Source organism: Triticum urartu, chromosome 3A (assembly GCF_056163025.1).
Source record: "Triticum urartu cultivar PI428250 chromosome 3A, HENAU_Tu73, whole genome shotgun sequence".
NCBI classification, from domain to species: domain Eukaryota; kingdom Viridiplantae; phylum Streptophyta; class Magnoliopsida; order Poales; family Poaceae; genus Triticum; species Triticum urartu.
Window position 1 is genome coordinate 579,878,692 of NC_141875.1, and position 16,341 is coordinate 579,895,032.

General features: G+C 43.6%; 1 protein-coding gene and 2 pseudogenes across 1 annotated transcript; 1 reads left to right on the top strand and 2 right to left on the bottom strand.

The window, feature by feature from the left end:
* Positions 1-5,226: 5,226 nt before the first annotated feature.
* LOC125548781 (2-oxoglutarate (2OG) and Fe(II)-dependent oxygenase superfamily protein) lies at positions 5,227-7,716 on the bottom strand. The gene is made up of 2 exons (XM_048712322.2): positions 6,794-7,716; positions 5,227-5,713 (listed from the first exon to the last, which is right to left on the bottom strand). Exons 1-2 carry the CDS (start codon positions 7,637-7,639, stop codon positions 5,381-5,383), a joined length of 1,179 nt encoding a protein of 392 aa, XP_048568279.2. The 5' UTR covers positions 7,640-7,716; the 3' UTR covers positions 5,227-5,380.
* Positions 7,717-10,275: 2,559 nt separating this feature from the next.
* LOC147980621 (uncharacterized) lies at positions 10,276-11,421 on the bottom strand (annotated as a pseudogene).
* Positions 11,422-15,009: 3,588 nt separating this feature from the next.
* On the top strand, positions 15,010-15,141 carry LOC125549797 (U4 spliceosomal RNA; annotated as a pseudogene).
* The last annotated feature ends 1,200 nt before the right edge of the window (positions 15,142-16,341 follow it).

Genomic DNA, 16,341 nt, shown 5'->3' on the forward strand with positions numbered 1-16,341 from the left:
CACAACCATCGGTGCTCGATCATTACGCCTGATTTGCTAGACATACATATGAAACTCCTAGCTACGTTGTAAATTCATTATCTAGATCGTGGCAACTTACCATGTGTTTGCTACATATATGAATTCCTGGATATGCGACAGTTTGACTTTCTAGGTTCATGGCAGTTATTTATGTGTTTGCTACATATATGAAATTCCTGGCTATGTGGTAGTTTTGTTATCTGGATAATGGTAACTCTTTCGTGTTTCATGTATTTTTATGTAATTCTTGGACATATGTCGGTTTTATTTATAGACCATTGCAATTTTTATGTGTATTGCTATATAAATTTGTGGATATGTTCCAATTGTATCTCTAGATTATGGCAATCCTTTTCTATGCTAGCTATACACATATGAAATCTTGGACATGTGGTACTTCCTTTTCTATATCATGGAAACTTTTGTGCGCTTTTGTGTGGTGCTTAAATTTGATTTTATGGGGTTGAGATAAGTAATAAATGTTCAATAAAACTATATATTGCAGTTATCTATATAAACTATCTATTGCCATGCTGAATAAATCAAGTCGCTCTCCTGCATGTGTGAGTTGGGTGTCATGCACTAGCTCTTTGGCGTGAAGTCTTTCTCGGTGATAGTTTTATGTTGCTCGCTAACTAGCAACAAAGTAAGAGGTATGGAAAAATCATGTTTTTTTGAGTGGTAGTTTTATGATGTTCGCAAGGTGGCATTCCATATTGGTTATAGGAGGCAACTTTTCTTTGCTTGTTGTAGGGGGGGGGGGGGGCTTGTGGATGCTTGATGGCAACTTGTCTACAAAATATGTCTGCAATTCTTTCTATTGACTATCAAATAACCATGAACTAGTTAGTGTGCATGTGCCTTGGTAAGTTCCCCACATTGGGTGGGGATTACCATGCAAGCGCCCCTAGTAGGTAGTGTCAAGTGCCTTGGTAACTTTATCCGTTGGCCACTAAAAAACCATGAACTAGTGAATAGAGTTCCCACTTTAATAAATCATTGGGTGTTAACTGAAAATCTAACAACTTTTATCGTAAATGTGGCATATGGTAGTAAAGTGGTTGGCAGCTACCTTCTCTTGGTAACTTTTTCCTGCCAATGAGTGACTTACAACTTCCAGCAATGACACCATGGCAACCTGATCTCTAGTTTGATAGCAACATGCATGGAAACATAATGGTCTCCTTTGTAAGGAGTGGGTGGAGGTCTGAGGTAACAAAAGTTAAATCTTATACTTTTTTAACTTCTTTATTCTTGTGCCACGGTATGGGATGGGCAGTGCAAACAAAGCAAAAAAAATCTTCACCTTTGTCATGAAAACTGTGACAACAACTTTAAACTATCGTGGACAACATCACATGTTTCTCGCTCGTGTTAACTACATGTGTCATAGGTTAATAACTTGTTTTTCTAGATTTCACAACCTTTTTAACTCACTCTTTCTTTTTGTTTGAGCAGGTATATGTGGATCAACATCAACCTCCTAGCCGCGTTGAATTATCGAAATGATGCGAATACCCGCTGCAAAAAGTAGCAACCACATAAACGTGTACACATACTTTTATATTTACCTGAAAATACTTCATACAATTTTAAATAGTGGGCCATGGCAATTATGTATAGTATTTTTTTTCATCTTTTTGGCACCTATTTGTGTGTTTGACATGTGACAGAAAGACTTGGCAGTTTTATGTTGTGGGTCATGGAAAAAAAGATGTGGCGATTTTTGTTGCATATATGTGTAACCTATATATGCGTTGGAAGAATTTGTGGTAGGTTTAGTAAGTGAAAAAACATGGCAACTTTATGTAGTATTTTTTGTTCTGCATATATGTCACTTGACTTTTTTTCATGTAAGATGTTTTTTGTGTTGGTAAGTCAAGTTTAGCTGATTTTTCAGATATTTTTATTGTGTATTGCATGGAAACTTTTGCTTTATGGACATGGTAACTAGTAATGTCGATCCACCATTAGTCTTGCCATCGGGATTTTAGATTAGGCCATAGCAATTTAGTAAGCTCTCATGGATAACACTGATGCATACTTTTCTCCTCGGGGAGATTTAGATTCTTGAATGTTTTAGATTTTTGTGCTATTTTGGGGGTCATCTGCAACTACCTAGCAAGGATCTATGCTATGGTCCTGCTCACCATTGAGAAGGTTGTGTTATTGTAGTTGGGATTGGGGGTAGTTTTCTTGAGAGAAAAAGGAGGTGGGGTTGGGAGTAGAGTTGTCCTGGCTAGGTTGCTCTCATGGCAATGTCCATCCTATCTACGCTTACGACGACTCACGCTCATGCACATCATGCTCTTGTTCTCATATGATAGGGGACAAGCGGGTTGACGCGCCAACATGGCATCATGGGATGGGTGAGCTCTATCATGTGTACGTTCATGCAGAACTCATGCACATTTATATTAGTTATGCCATTAATTGCATTGCTCTAGACCATTGAGCATTTATTCTTTTGTTGCACATTCAGTAGCAATTGTTGTTCTAAATTTCATATCTAACGATCTTTTGATACCTCGCAAACTCGTTCAATTGAGCAAGCAAAGGAAACTTTCTCTAGACATTTAGTCTTTGTGATTCTACTATTGTGGCTTGGGAATATTTGGAATGAGTGTAATAATTTCACCTTTAAGGGTAGAACTAATGCATATTTGTGTCCTCTTTATTATAGTCTCTCTATGATGGAGTGGTGCTTGTTCATAACTATAATTGTTGGCACCTGAGTCACCTTCCATCACCTTTCCATAAGGAGTCCATGTGTTCAAATTCTTCCATGTTCGTTTGGTGGTGGCCGGTGTTGTTGTGCAACTTCAGTTCCGGTCAGCGATGGGGAAAGCCGATGGACGCACGTGCAGGTTGGGTGCTACTCGTGGCATCTCTAGAGATGGAAAGTGACATGTGTTGCTTACATGTGTTTAATAAGGCTTTATTTAATTTGTCATCTTTTGTAAGCATGGATTTCTTGGATAGTAAATTCGTAAAGAAGGGCAATAATCCAAGTAAAGGAGGTGTAGCAGACATAGAGTTTCTGCTCCCGGGTGCACATGCACCCTGATGAACAATTACCTATAAACAAATAGAAAAAACAAAGCAAAACTGTTTTTTGTGTGATAAATATTTATGAGTGATTCACATGTGTGCACAAATTCGTGATGGGATATGGTAAATACAACAAAAATGATGCTCCAAATAGATTAATTTTGAAGAAAAATGGTGCGGTGATTTTTTTAATTTTCCCCACACATCCATGAATGCCGTTTCATAATGAAAATTTACACACGCTCATAAAACTAAGCAATGTTTGTTGCCAAAAAAACAGAATTTTCTTTAAAAAGAATCGATTCTATAGTTCATAACAGGTGCGTATAAATTTAGACGAGAATGACACTTTTGATGTGTAGCTTTCTATTTTGCGCATAGGGTTTGTCCCTATAAACATATTGTGTCTCTTTTATATGTGTTAACATGCATGGTACAGTAGGAGACTCATACTTTTGACAGTGTCAAAAATAAAATAAAAGTAGGCATTCCCTTTTTACATGAAACACCTCCAATTCCATCAACAAACATACTTGATTTGCCAGAAAACATAAAGAATACAATTTTCTCACTCGCTCAATACCTATATTTCATAGTATAAACTATTCCTTCCAATCTTCTCACATGCGAGAGCACTCCGCCTAGGGTAAAAGTTTTGCAGGTTGGTGAATCATGAATCAGGTACTAGTAATCATGTACATGCATTGCACATTTTCCCTTGACTTCTTCGAAGATATCACCAAGCACAAATATGTCTTCACAACCCGCAAGTATCTCGGCATACGTTGATGCGACGTTTAATCCTTCTGTAGCAGGGAATGAAGCTACCTTTAGAGTATTCCTCAAAAATGCATTTAACAATCACTATATATTCATTCAAACAGTAGCCCTGATTGTGTTCTCAGTTTTGCAGGCAGACGCTATGGGATTGCGTCTTGCGGCTTCAATGGTCAAGGCTTGGGATGGAATTTTCTTTCTTTCTTTCCTGATTGCAGGACCTTGGCTAATGATGTGGAAGCAAGGAACTTACTTAACAATCGACATTGGAAGATTAGGCCCATACTTGTGGATTTCTTCAACTTTGCTTCTTGCCCCAACTCTTTCAAGGTTTCACACATTTCTAGGACCCAAAATCTCCTTGCTCATTCTCTTGCCAAAAAGGAATATCTTTGCAGCAAAGCATCTAGATGTAATTTCAGGAAAGCCTTTGAAACTAGTACTTTTGCTTTGGAAAACTCCTCTCTGTATACTATTTGGGATGCTAAATAAATAAAGGTGAGCCCTCTTTGAGGGGCATGGTTTGCCGCAAAAAAACCATGGCTAGCTTTATTAAGTCGTAAATAATGCTTACATCATCAATGAGGATAGGCAGAAGGAAGCCAGGAGGCTATTCCAACCACATAGTCGGCACGGTTAGTACGTGCAATGTCAAGTAGGTGATTAATGCAAACATTTATATTAGGTATGCTATTTAATGTGCGCTAAACATGTACTCAATATTGGAGCAATTCAGGTCATTGATTGACATGGATTGATGGCTCAGATTAGTTGGATCTTCTTTTTGGATTTTTTTTTTATATTATATTAGGTATGCTATTAATTACATTGCTATCGAACAGATCATCGAGCATTTAATCTTTTATTTGCATCCAGCAACAACTGTTGGTCTAAATTTAATATCCAATGGTCTCCGAATACCTTGCGGATTTCTATAATTGAGAAAACCAAGGTCACTTTCTGTCAACGTTTATTCTTGGAGATTGGAGCATAACAATCTCAACTTAAGGGTATTAGAACCTTGTGACAGGAAAAAAAACTAAGGCAGATTTGCTCAAAAGCATCCTCTTTATATTTCGTCTATTGTCAACTCCGTGTAGCTTCTGTTCTGCTTCTAAGGCTTGTCGCGACTCTTCTATATGTTTGAATGCATCACAGTAAGAGCCTCTCCTACTGCTTTTAGTGTCAAAAACAAAATAAAATAAGACAATCCCATTTTTAGATGAAATGCCTCCAATTCCATCTAGAGACAGAGTTGATTTGCCAACAAACATAAAGAAAACAATCTTCTCACTTGCTCAATACTTATATTTGATGAAAACAAACAATAACTATATTTTATTTGATAATGATAATAATAATATAATAAATGGTTTACCCAAAGTCGTTCTGACCAACTCAAGTCAACGGCAGCATGCACCAGCAAACGAAGAACTAGAGAACGACCACATGACATCTGTGGTCCAGCTATAACGAATCGAACATGTCTAGCAAAAATCCAACGCTAGAGAGCAATGACGAACGAGCTTAATCATATGCGGTACGGGGCAAGCGGATCCTTGGACTCAAGCTGATCATGGTACAGCCCCCACGCGTAGCTCTCCAGGGAGAAGGGGCGAAAGCTGCCTCCATCCTCATCACCGTCTTCAGAGACCTCCTCCTTCTCCTCCTTCTCCACGTCGCCGCCGTCTTCACCGGCACCAGAGAGCGGCAGCAGCGGCGAGACGACGCTGTCCAGGGGCAGTGTGATCAGCACGGTGATGGACAGGCGGGCTGGCTCCCCGCCCTCTTCACCGTCGCTGCCGGGGGCAGGAGTGGGGCGAGCCATGCCTCTCACTTTCTTCAGCTTGCCATTGCTCCACACCTAGAACGCATCACAAAAGAACCACGGCATCAAAATGAGTGTCACTGCTACTGCGTAAAGACTGATAAAAAAAAGGTACTTTTGCAGCAAAAATATATACATGATGACCCCTCTTTGTTTTCAAAAGACGTGGTCTTTGTGACTTTGTCTCTTTTTGTTATGTGGTTTTCAACCAATCATGCTGTGATGCAGACACGCGGCCTAATTAGCTGACCTGGTTCAGGTTGAGTAGAGTGATGCAAAAAAAGGACTTAGATTCTTTTTGAAACTAAAAAAAAGACTTAGAATTTGATGGCAGTAGAACAATCTCTTCTCTCCTATCCCACATCCTTCGTTTTTGGTTTTGTTGATTTTTACTGGTTTTTCCTTGAGAACCGGCTGAACTAGTACTGACCCACCTCTTATTGGCTAAATCATGTTTTTCTGGTAAGTCAATAAGTATATACTAATAATATTGTATTTTTTAGTATTTAATTAATCACATTAATAACAATAAAATGGCTGGCATGTGCATTGTATCAAGCAAAATGAAATAAATGCATATCTACTATTATGGCAAAATGCAAGTTGTAGAATCCGCGCGCCAATTTTCGCTCGCGAGCCGACAGTTGCATGGTGCCACACGTAATTTTTACCAACGCGCGGGGAAAATGACGGCGGAAAAAGCATTCACCAAAAAATTCGGCGACCAAATTGCGCGCCAATATGCATGTATGTTGGTTATTTGCTGCAAACCAAATGGAGACCAGCTTTTTTTTTCCAATATTTTAGCAGGTTCTAGAGTTACAATCAAACAAGCTATATACTTGTCAAAATTTTGATCATGCCTTTTGTTTGGTTATGCTAAACTTTTGGTAGGGCGCTCAATGCAAGCATACCCTTATGAATGAAATAGTTGTGCAATGCACTTGTGCTTATCCTTTGCTAAATATTGTAGATGAAATGAACGATTTGCACGACTGTATACACACTACACTACACTACACATCTGTATAAATAATCTAATGCTATCATGATCAGACAAAAGCACTTCCCAGGGAATAAAAACAAAGTCAATAGAGATGGGTGTTGCAGCGATACCTGAGCAATGTCACCGATGGTGACCAGGAGTGCACCCTCGCTGGCGCCTACGGCCCTCCACTCGCCGCTGTCGTCCATCACCCAGCTCGACGCACCGGCTCCCTGCTCCCACTCGCAATGGAGTCCCAAGACGTACGGATACGCCTTTGCGTCGCCGGCGGCCGGAGGCACCGCCGGCTCGCCCGAGCCGACCTTGGAGACCCACACCAGGCACCTCGCCTTCCTTCCCCCCTCCTCCGCGAACGGATTCTCCCCGAAACCCACCCCACCAGACCCAGAGAAAAGCCCCACCACCTGCATACCCACCTCCCTCATCAGCCGCGCGTACTCCAGCGCCGCCGGGAGCGCGTCCATCCCCAGCTCGTCGACGTCGAACACCATGACGGGTTCGACGCCGGCGTCCACTCCCTGATTCTCCGCGGAGAACCCGAGCGTGGAAAGGATGGACGCGCGCATAGCGGACGCGTCGACGCGAGACAGCTCGGCGAGTGCAGAGGATGGCAGCTGGGGAGGGATGCCATGGCCGACGAGATGGAAGTAGCCCACGTCGCCGGCGGCGCGAAGGGAGGCCAAGTCAGGGGAGTCGAGCGAGACCAGCGGAGTCGCCGACGAGCGGATGTTGAGGCGAGAGGGGGCGCCTAGGCGGAGGACTGGAACCGGCGGGGAGAGGACCATGCGGTCGAACAGAGCATTGAGCTCGGCGTCGGCGATGAAGGGGAGCGGCATGTGGCCTTTAGGCGTTGGCGGAGGGGGTCTGGGGAACACGCTGTCCTCGGAGATTGCTCCTGGGAAGGACCCGACGGCGAAGGCGGCGCCGGGGGAGGGGGTGGAGGGGGAGTAAGCCATGGAGGTGGTGGGGTGGCGGAGACGGGCGGAGCGGCGGACAGGGATGGGTGTGGGTGGGAGGCTGGTGCAGGACTGCAGGTGTTGCTGGGCGAGCAGGTGCTCTGAGGGTGTGCGAGCAGGCGGGTTTTATAGCCGCCGCGGGTCCTCGGTTGGGCCCTGTCGCTGGGCGTGTGGTGGGCCAGCTGAGGGGGACGGGTCGTACCTGGACCGGTAAGCAGGCCGGAAGACAAAGGCCCGCAGAACCACTCCCTCGAAACAGTGAGCTGTTAGGGTTTTTTTTGGCGCTGCAATGGAGGCCATAATGAATATATTTATGAAAGATCTCGCAGGATCTTCTGGGAGATTTGATTTGATATCAGCGCTTGCTGACTTGCCAAAAGAAAAAGATTTTATTTTATTTGGAAGAAGAAAATTATCACGTGCGGCTCCGCATCACTGCAAATTTCCTGAGTATACTTGCGCGATGGCCCCGGTAAGAAAGTCATAATAGCTGCAGAAAGCAAATCGTTGGCCTCAGCTGTGGAGAGCCTACACGTGCAGCTGTAGGCTTCTGGAAACAGCAGAGCCTTTTGTTCACAACGCGAAGCTGGAGCTGAACCATCGGTCGGTGTCGTTGCGTCCATCACCCAAACCGAGAACGACTCGAGTCATGCATTGGATGGCGAGAGCACGAGACATCTCACATCTGTAGCACGGATTTCCTTCTGATCGAGCCTGATCACGGCAAGTCGTTCGACGCATTGACCTTCGAGCTCGAGCTCGAGCTCGAGGACACGTGCCATTCCGGCACGACACGCCACTTTGTCGATCCGGTTAAACTACTGCTGAATAGAGTGCAGCGTCACGCTTTTTCTCACTTTATGGACCTTTTTTTGGTCATGGCTCTTGGATCATGGAAATGTGGAATTTTTTGTCTAAAAAGACCACTTGCCGAACATAATTGACAGAAAAGACCTTTAAAAATGCTATCTGGTCTGATATTAAATAGGTTTGGAGACGTATCCTCTTGATGATCAAGAAATGGATGATCCTGTTCAAAAAGGATTACCTCCCCCAGATCGAGACATTCGTCCAGTGGGTCTCAGAGAAGCTCAAGAACCCCTTCCAGCTTTCGATGGGGTGACACGCCTGGACCTCGCTGGGGTGCTTGACATGCTCTCCCTGGGTGAAGTTGATGCATCGAGGAGCCCTCCACCTGCTGGGAACAAGAAGTTGTCTGTGCTCAGCCCGACAACCCCGCTGGAGCTGCTGCTGCTGCCGCCATCCCCTGAACCTTCCCCCTTGAAGAAGGCCAGGTTCAAGACAGCAGATCCGGAGAAGTTGATCTCTGCCGCCTAAGTCTCCTGTCATACGGAGTTCTGATAAAAATAGGGGACAGTGCTCTGTAATAGGGATAACTTTCATTTTTCCTCTTTGCTCATGCTTTTAGAGCAATTTTGGGATGTTTTTCCGCTGCTGTGTAGTAGCATGTTGGACCTTTATGTTTTTTCTCTCTTGTGAACCTTATGGTTTCATATATATATATGGAACCGGGAGGGCTTTGCCCCCTCCTGTTGCTCTAAAAAAAAGACCACCCTTGAGTCACATTGGCAAAACGGACCAGCTGGATCGTGACGGCAGTCTCGGCAGCTGACACATGACGCCTGCCGCCACACGCGGAGGCGGCAGCCCCTGCCGCCATAGAGCCAGGCGGCAGGTGGCCTGCCACAGGATTCAGCAACTGCGAAACGGAACGGAGCGCCCTACCACCTGCTGATGTGGTGGCAGCACTGTGCAAGGCTGTGCTCCTTTGCATTGCAGCTCCTCCATGCGAGATGCATCGTTGTGCACTGGATTTAGCCTGTTCCGTACTGATCCAACCAAGTGTCCGACAAGTACTCCAGGGTCATGCATGGTCGCTGTGAAAAGCTTCCAAGAGAGTCAGACGCATCTACAGTGTGGCGACAGGGGCTAATGTATGGTCACTGTGAAAAATAGAGGAGTTGTTTGGTTGGAGACTCAAATTGCCACACCTAAGGTTAGTCACTAGCCACAAGTGTGGCTTGCCACAATGTGTGGCAAAATCAGACTGTTTGGTTGGTAGCCATGCCTTAGGTTAGGTGTGGCAGATTTTGTGTCGTGTGTGTTTGGATTGCTTCCACACATGTTTGGCAAAAAACTGTGGCTTATGTTTGGTTTCCTGCCACATCTGGTTAGAATCACCTTAGTGCTAGAGTGGTGAGATTATGCCATTTTTGTTACAAACCAATCAGATTACAACATGCTCTAGTAAATGTAAGAAGATTTTGTCACATTACTAATAGCCACAAAAAATAACATGGATCATTTTCCGTTAAATACCATCTGTGCAAAATAAGTCACAACCACAATTTAGTATCAAGATACAAAATAAGATAGATGCATGCAAGTTCCAGCCATCATTCATAAAGTCATGAAGTAACAGTCCTAACCATAGCACAAGTTCCAGCCACCTTACATTAAAGTGTTTCGCTACACATCAACAGATCAATAGGTGTAGCACAAGTTCAACTCACAAAAGCAGCGAGCAGACACATCACAATCTCCTAAATACCAAAAGTTGCCATCTTCTAAACATCACACTTGAGCAACTAGCAAACCACAGAGGTTGCTATCTCCTAAACATCATCTTTGTCAAAGAACTTCCAAACCCAAGTTTCAAAAGTTTTGTCACTTGCACAACATAACCAACCACGCAAACCTTCATTGTTCTTGCTAGACAAGTGCATACCAATAGTAACTCTTTGATCCATGGTAATTGGGAGTACCTCCAACCTGTGCCATAAACTAGCATATGGGTCAATAACTTGGGGCATTTGAGGAGCAGGGGCAGCAAGAGATTGCTGGAGTGACTTCAATGTAGAGTTGATTTCTTCAGCGGACTCCGCGAAAGACTCTTGATTTTTTGTCGCTTCTTACTAGACGACCTGCTACCTCTTGGGCGCTTTGTACCAACTCGGCTAGTGCTAGATGAGGAATTATCAGCACGTACATGAACTGGAGGTCTTTTAGGACCATATGTTGTTGGCAAAGTGTCAGAATCCTCCTCAAGAGGGCCCTCATATAGTCATATTGTGGATAGCAATTAAGGTCATACAACCCTTCATCATTATCCGAGTCATGAGAATCAATTGTGCATGTATGCTGGTCCATGGCCAAAGAACCATCAGCACTAGTGCCTGTGAATAGCTCTTGCATCTCGTAGATGCAAGAGAGGCAAAACCAAGCAGCTGCTAGACTAGGAAATCCTGCAGATCACAAAAGAAGGCTGCTATTTTTCTCTTGAAAAAACAAGAACGCCCAGATCTGCATGTTTGAGATGAATAGTAGGTGATGAGATAGAGGAGATGGCGGAGATTACTATTGCGGTGGTGAGGATTTTTACCAGGGAAGAGAAGGTCGATTGTAGCGGCGAGCTCCTCCTCAGTTGGATCGGTCAGGAGAGAGAAGGGCTCTCATCCATGGCGGTCAAGATTGTGTGAAGCAGAGTTTCGGGGGAGGAAACAGGGAAGCGGCGACTTTATTAATCAGGCCCGCGCGGATTTTCACGGCTTCTTTGGCACGCCGCGGCGAGTATAGCGGGCAAATCGAGCGCCACACATTTGGCGAATTTTTCTGCGGCAAAGGCTCTGTGGCGCTGTGGCGAGCCTAACCTTGATGGAGAACCAAACGCCTGCCTACGAAGTCGTGGCACGCCTCACCTTAGGCGTAACGAGCTGAGGCTCTGAACCAAACAGCCTCAGATTTGCTAGCTCGCTCGCCATGGCCATCAGCCCATCATCATATGAGATCAGATGGACCGTGCACACTGTTGCTGCACTGCGCGCGTAGCGAATTTAGCCCGCTTACAGTACTACCGCCACACCAGCAGGCGGCAGGGCCCACGTGCCCAGCGCCCCGTTCCGTCACGCGTCGGTTTCGTTCGCTGAATCCTGTGGTGGGCTACCTGCCGCCTGGGCCTGTGGCGGCAGCCCCTGCCGCCTCCGCGCGTGGCGGCTGCCTTGCCTGCCGCCACAACCCAGCTGGTCTGTTTTGCCAATGTTATTTAGAGGTGGTCTTTTCTGTCAATTGTGTTCGGCGGGTGATCCATTCCGATAAAAATTCGGAAATGTGTAGTGCATATGATTGTCAACTCACAGATGTGGTATACATCTCTTTAGAATATTGTGCGGCCATACCATGCTGTATCTGCTATTATTTGATTATTATCGACTTATCGTTCGTGCATGCTTTGTTGGCACCTAAACAAACAAAATGGCTTTATCGTCAGGGTTGAGATACTGCCACTGGCCTCTAATAAAAGAATGCAGGGGGCAAAAGTTTCAGCGATAAGCATAAGAGAGACCATCCCCAGAAAACAAGCTTGTCGACAACTACGTGACACTCTTTACATTTGTTTTTGGTGTTATTATAGTTGGCGTGTTAAGTTGGAGAGCAACTTAATCTAATTTTCTTCCTCGTGTCCTATAATATAAAGATTAATTCGAGGTTCTGCTCGCTCACTGTAGCCTAAATTGCACATTCAGAATACAGAAAATCTGTATAGTCTGTCTGTACTGCATTCAGAATAGAGAAAATCTCGATCGCCGCGAGTCATTAGAATGTTGCTACTTATGTTTTTCTCCTTTCTTTCTTTCTTTTTCTTTCTTCTTCCTCTTTCTGTGTGTACCGGCAAGTTTTTCTTTTATGATGGTACTAACAAGGCCGCTGATCAAACAAATCATCTATACATGGTGCGATGGGCCGAGAGACGGACCCAAGTACTGGACCCAACTGCATGTAGGCTCAAAAACACGAAGGAAGCTGGTACCTAGTGGCCCAATTGGCCTGCTTGCTTTAATTAACTCAGGTTGCTCTCCTACAACAGCTAATTGTACCATTGTCTCAAAAAAAAAGCTAATTGTACCACATCGGTTGTGCAGAATTAGATTGAGGATGATGGGGTATAAGAACAAATATCAGCCTTGCGCTTGGGGCAATGATGGAAATAATGAGGTTGGGCGTTAGCTTTCCCCAGTGCCATTAGCGCCCCAATAACACTGAGTCGCTCGCTCACCTGAATCTAGTTGCTTGCTAGCCCGGGAGTTCCTAGTAGGGGCAGATCTGACGACCGCTAGCCTGAAAGAATGGGCCAGCCCATTGGCATTTGGTTTGTCGGTCAAACTTTGACTTTTGCAAGTCTGTGATTAAATAAATCAAAAAATATTCATAGATTTTAAACAAACTTCGAGTTGGTTCATGAATTTGAAAATTTCATCGATTTTTTAAAACAAGTTATCAAATCTGAAAAGATCACAAATACTGAAAAGAAAGTACAGCAATTTTGAAAAGAGAAAAAAAGTTAAAAGGTTCATCAATTTTGAAAAAAGTTCATTGATTTTACAAAAGAGTTCACACTTTGAAAATATTTTCTAAATTTTATAAAAAGATCACGAATTTCAAAAAAAGTTAGACGTTTAGAAAATCACGAATTTGAAAATTTTCATGGGTTCTAGAAAACACTTCATCGAATTTAATTAAAAGTTTCCTAATTTGTGAATTTTTAAAATTACAAATAAAGATAAAAGTAAAGGATAGAAAAATAAAAAAAAAATACAAAAAGGAAAAGAAAAAACATAACAAGACCGGTCCAGGAAAAACCAAAATTGAAAAAACAGAAAACAAATGGCTGCATGTTGCACCCATGGATGGGCCAACCCGGTAAGAGCGCCTTCATCGCCAATTAACCAAATGTACGTTAACGGGCGCTGAAGGCGCCGAATAAGAAATGCCTGCTGGCCCTTTATTCTTTTGTCACCCACGTCGCCTGCTCGATTTGCTCATTTACCAGTTTTTTTAAGAAAAAGGAAATGAGAAAATGTTTGTGGTCTAGCAAAAGGTTCATATTTTTTTAGAAGTTCACCAATTCAAAAAAAAAGATCATGGGTTTAAAAAACTGAACGAATTTAAAAATCAGTTTCAAGATTTGTAAAAAGTTCACGAATTTAGAATATCATGATTTGGAAAAAGGCGTGGATTGAAAAGGTTAAATAATTCATAAAAAAGTTTGTAGATTTCAAATAAGTTCATGAATTTGAAAAGGTTCATGGATTCTGCGGATTTAAAAGAAACTCACGGAATTCAAAAAGTTAAGGTAACACATTCTAGAAGGTTCACAAAATCGGTGGGAAAAAGAACACGCACGATGCGAACTTGTGTATTATTTGAGCGAGAAAGTGTTACCCTACATGGGCCCGTCACAACAAAACTTGCTTCTCCGGGAGGTAGGTGGAGGGTGCGCTTTTTATCAGAACCAGCGCGTAAGGCGCCAAATAGCGAGATCACTAATTAAGGGGTAGCCCTTGTAAACGTCAGTCCACTTTTCTTTGGTGCTAAGTGGCACACTTCATGTCACAACCTGGAAGTTTTCCTTTTCATACATTCGTTTCTCTTACAAAATGGTTTATCTGTTGAACCGTGTGTCCAAATCACAAATTGTTTTCACCGTTAAATTTCATGTCGATCTTCGAAACTAGATCTCGTGTTAATAGGTTTTGTTGAACTTTTTTTCACGAAGGCCGAGAATAAGAAAAAATAAAAAATAAAAATAAAAAACAAATCAAAAAATGAAAATCCGTAAAAAGAGGAGCAATTGTCCGAAAACCAAAAAATGGAAACCCGAAGCACAGTTGTGCCTTTTCACCCTTTTTAAGAAAGACTGTGCTTTCTCCTTTTCAGGAAGCACAACTGCACTTCTCGCAAAAGCACGGGATGTGATTTTTCATTTTCGAGAAGCATATTGTGCTTCCTAAAAAAAGGAAAAAGTCACGGCTCGTGCAAGTGTAGGTTATGCTTCTCACGCAAGCACGGGTTGTGCTTCTCGTAGAAGCACGAGTTGCATTTTTCTATCATTTCAGAAACCACAGTCATGCTTCTCGTAGATGTATATGCTATCCTTCTCATGGAAAACACTGTTTTCCAAAAAAAATACCAAAACCTAAATAACCCAGGCAGAAGCTAATAAAAGTATGAAAAAATATCTAAAACCTGAAGACCCGTAAAAAATATATCACAATCTAGAGGGAGCGCGAGTGCGCGGCACATGTCGGCCGCTAAGCGCATCACTTGGTGCCCTCAGACAAAAAAGACCTTTGCGAGAGCCCCCAAAGTTATAGTTAGTTAGTTGCTCCCATCAAATGGGAACCAGCCCACACCATAGCACCTGCCTCGGCGGAACAAATGCCCAAGCGCACCTAATTATCTCAGTTTGTTGCTGTGTGAAAAGGTGAGCTAATTGTATCACATCGGTTGTGCGGAAATAGTTTGAGGATGATCCGGGTATTAGAAAAATTTCTTCAGGCTTTGGCACATCCATCTTTGCACTTGGAGCAATGACACAGCTAGTGAGATTTCAAGAGACGCGTTAATTGTTGGTTGAAAACTATTTCAAAACCCCCTCTTTGGCTCTCATTGGTCATTGAGAATTTTTGGAAGGGTTCCAAACATTTTTCTTGCTCCAAACATTACTTGGTACACTCTTTTTGAGTTGGAAGTGATCCAATTAATGCCCAAGCATTGGGCAAGAAAGAAAAATTGTAGTTGTTTCCAAGCTTTGCATAAAGACTCTAGGGAGAATACCTCGCGAAAGAGTAGATTTTGTCTCTAGTTTGATTTGGTGTTAAGTAGGTTTCCCCTGTTGTAGTGTGAGAGGTAAAACCGCAAGCGACCGCGTCACTCACGTCAAGCGCCGGCGATGCTGACAGTTCCTCTCCCCTCCGTCTGCCATGGGCAGCGTGAGGTGGGAGAACCCCGTTTCTCCCCTTTCGGCTTGTATATAGGGTTAGGGTTAGGTTTCACCGTAGCGGTGATGGCGCCCCGTCAGAATAAGGTGATGTCATTCCACCTCCACCATGACGTCTCATGGGGCGGCGTGAAGGACCTGGCAGCTTAGTCTTCTCGATGCTCATGCGTGACAGTAGGATTTTTTTTTCTCGTGGCATCGGCGCTTGGAAGATGGCAGCGATGTGATAGGGAGTTTGTCAGCTCGGATTCGGTCCACTAAAACTTCACCGATCCAAATGGAATCGTCGGATCCTCGGCGTAAATTCCTGACATACTATGGGTGGCAAGGTTAGGATGCTTCTGCCCGTGGTGTCATCCGCTTGTGCGTGGGCGGAGCTCTTTTGGACTTGTGGCATATTGGACATCGATGACTCTTTTCTCCATGGCGATGATCCGATAGGATCGGGGACCGGAGTTCCCATCCGCCACCAACATGGACATGCTGGCTCCAGCAGTGGAGCATCGGTGGAGGCGCGCCACCGGCCCGTTCTGGAATATGGAGGCAGTCAACTCCCTTTGACCTTGGTGTAATTTTTCTTCCTTTGGGGGGTTGTTTGTATTGCTGGTGTTGCTAATAGATCTAAGGGTTTTTTTCCGCAAAAAAAGACAAAAAATGGTGTGGTGTCTTTTTGCCTTCCAGTCATCATGTGATTGGACTTTGAAAATCATGTAAAACTTATTCTCTCATTCTATAAAGATGGTACGCTTAAGCATACCCCCCCCCCCCCCAAAAAAAAAAACTTTACACCTAACCAATGGTACCCAATTATAGTTGTCTAATCCTTGGTGCAAAGAAGGCGTGTAGATTTGATTACAAGTTAAACGGTGCAATGTTTGATTAAATTTATAGAAACTAAGAACTG

Excerpts from the sequence above, each read along its gene's own strand:
- LOC125548781 (XM_048712322.2), bottom strand. The coding sequence starts at position 7,639 with ATGGCTTACTCCCCCTCCACCCCCTCCCCCGGCGCCGCCTTCGCCGTC. Across the intron at positions 5,714-6,793 it reads CCATCGGTGACATTGCTCAG|GTGTGGAGCAATGGCAAGCT; the intron begins GTATCGCTGCAA and ends GATGCGTTCTAG.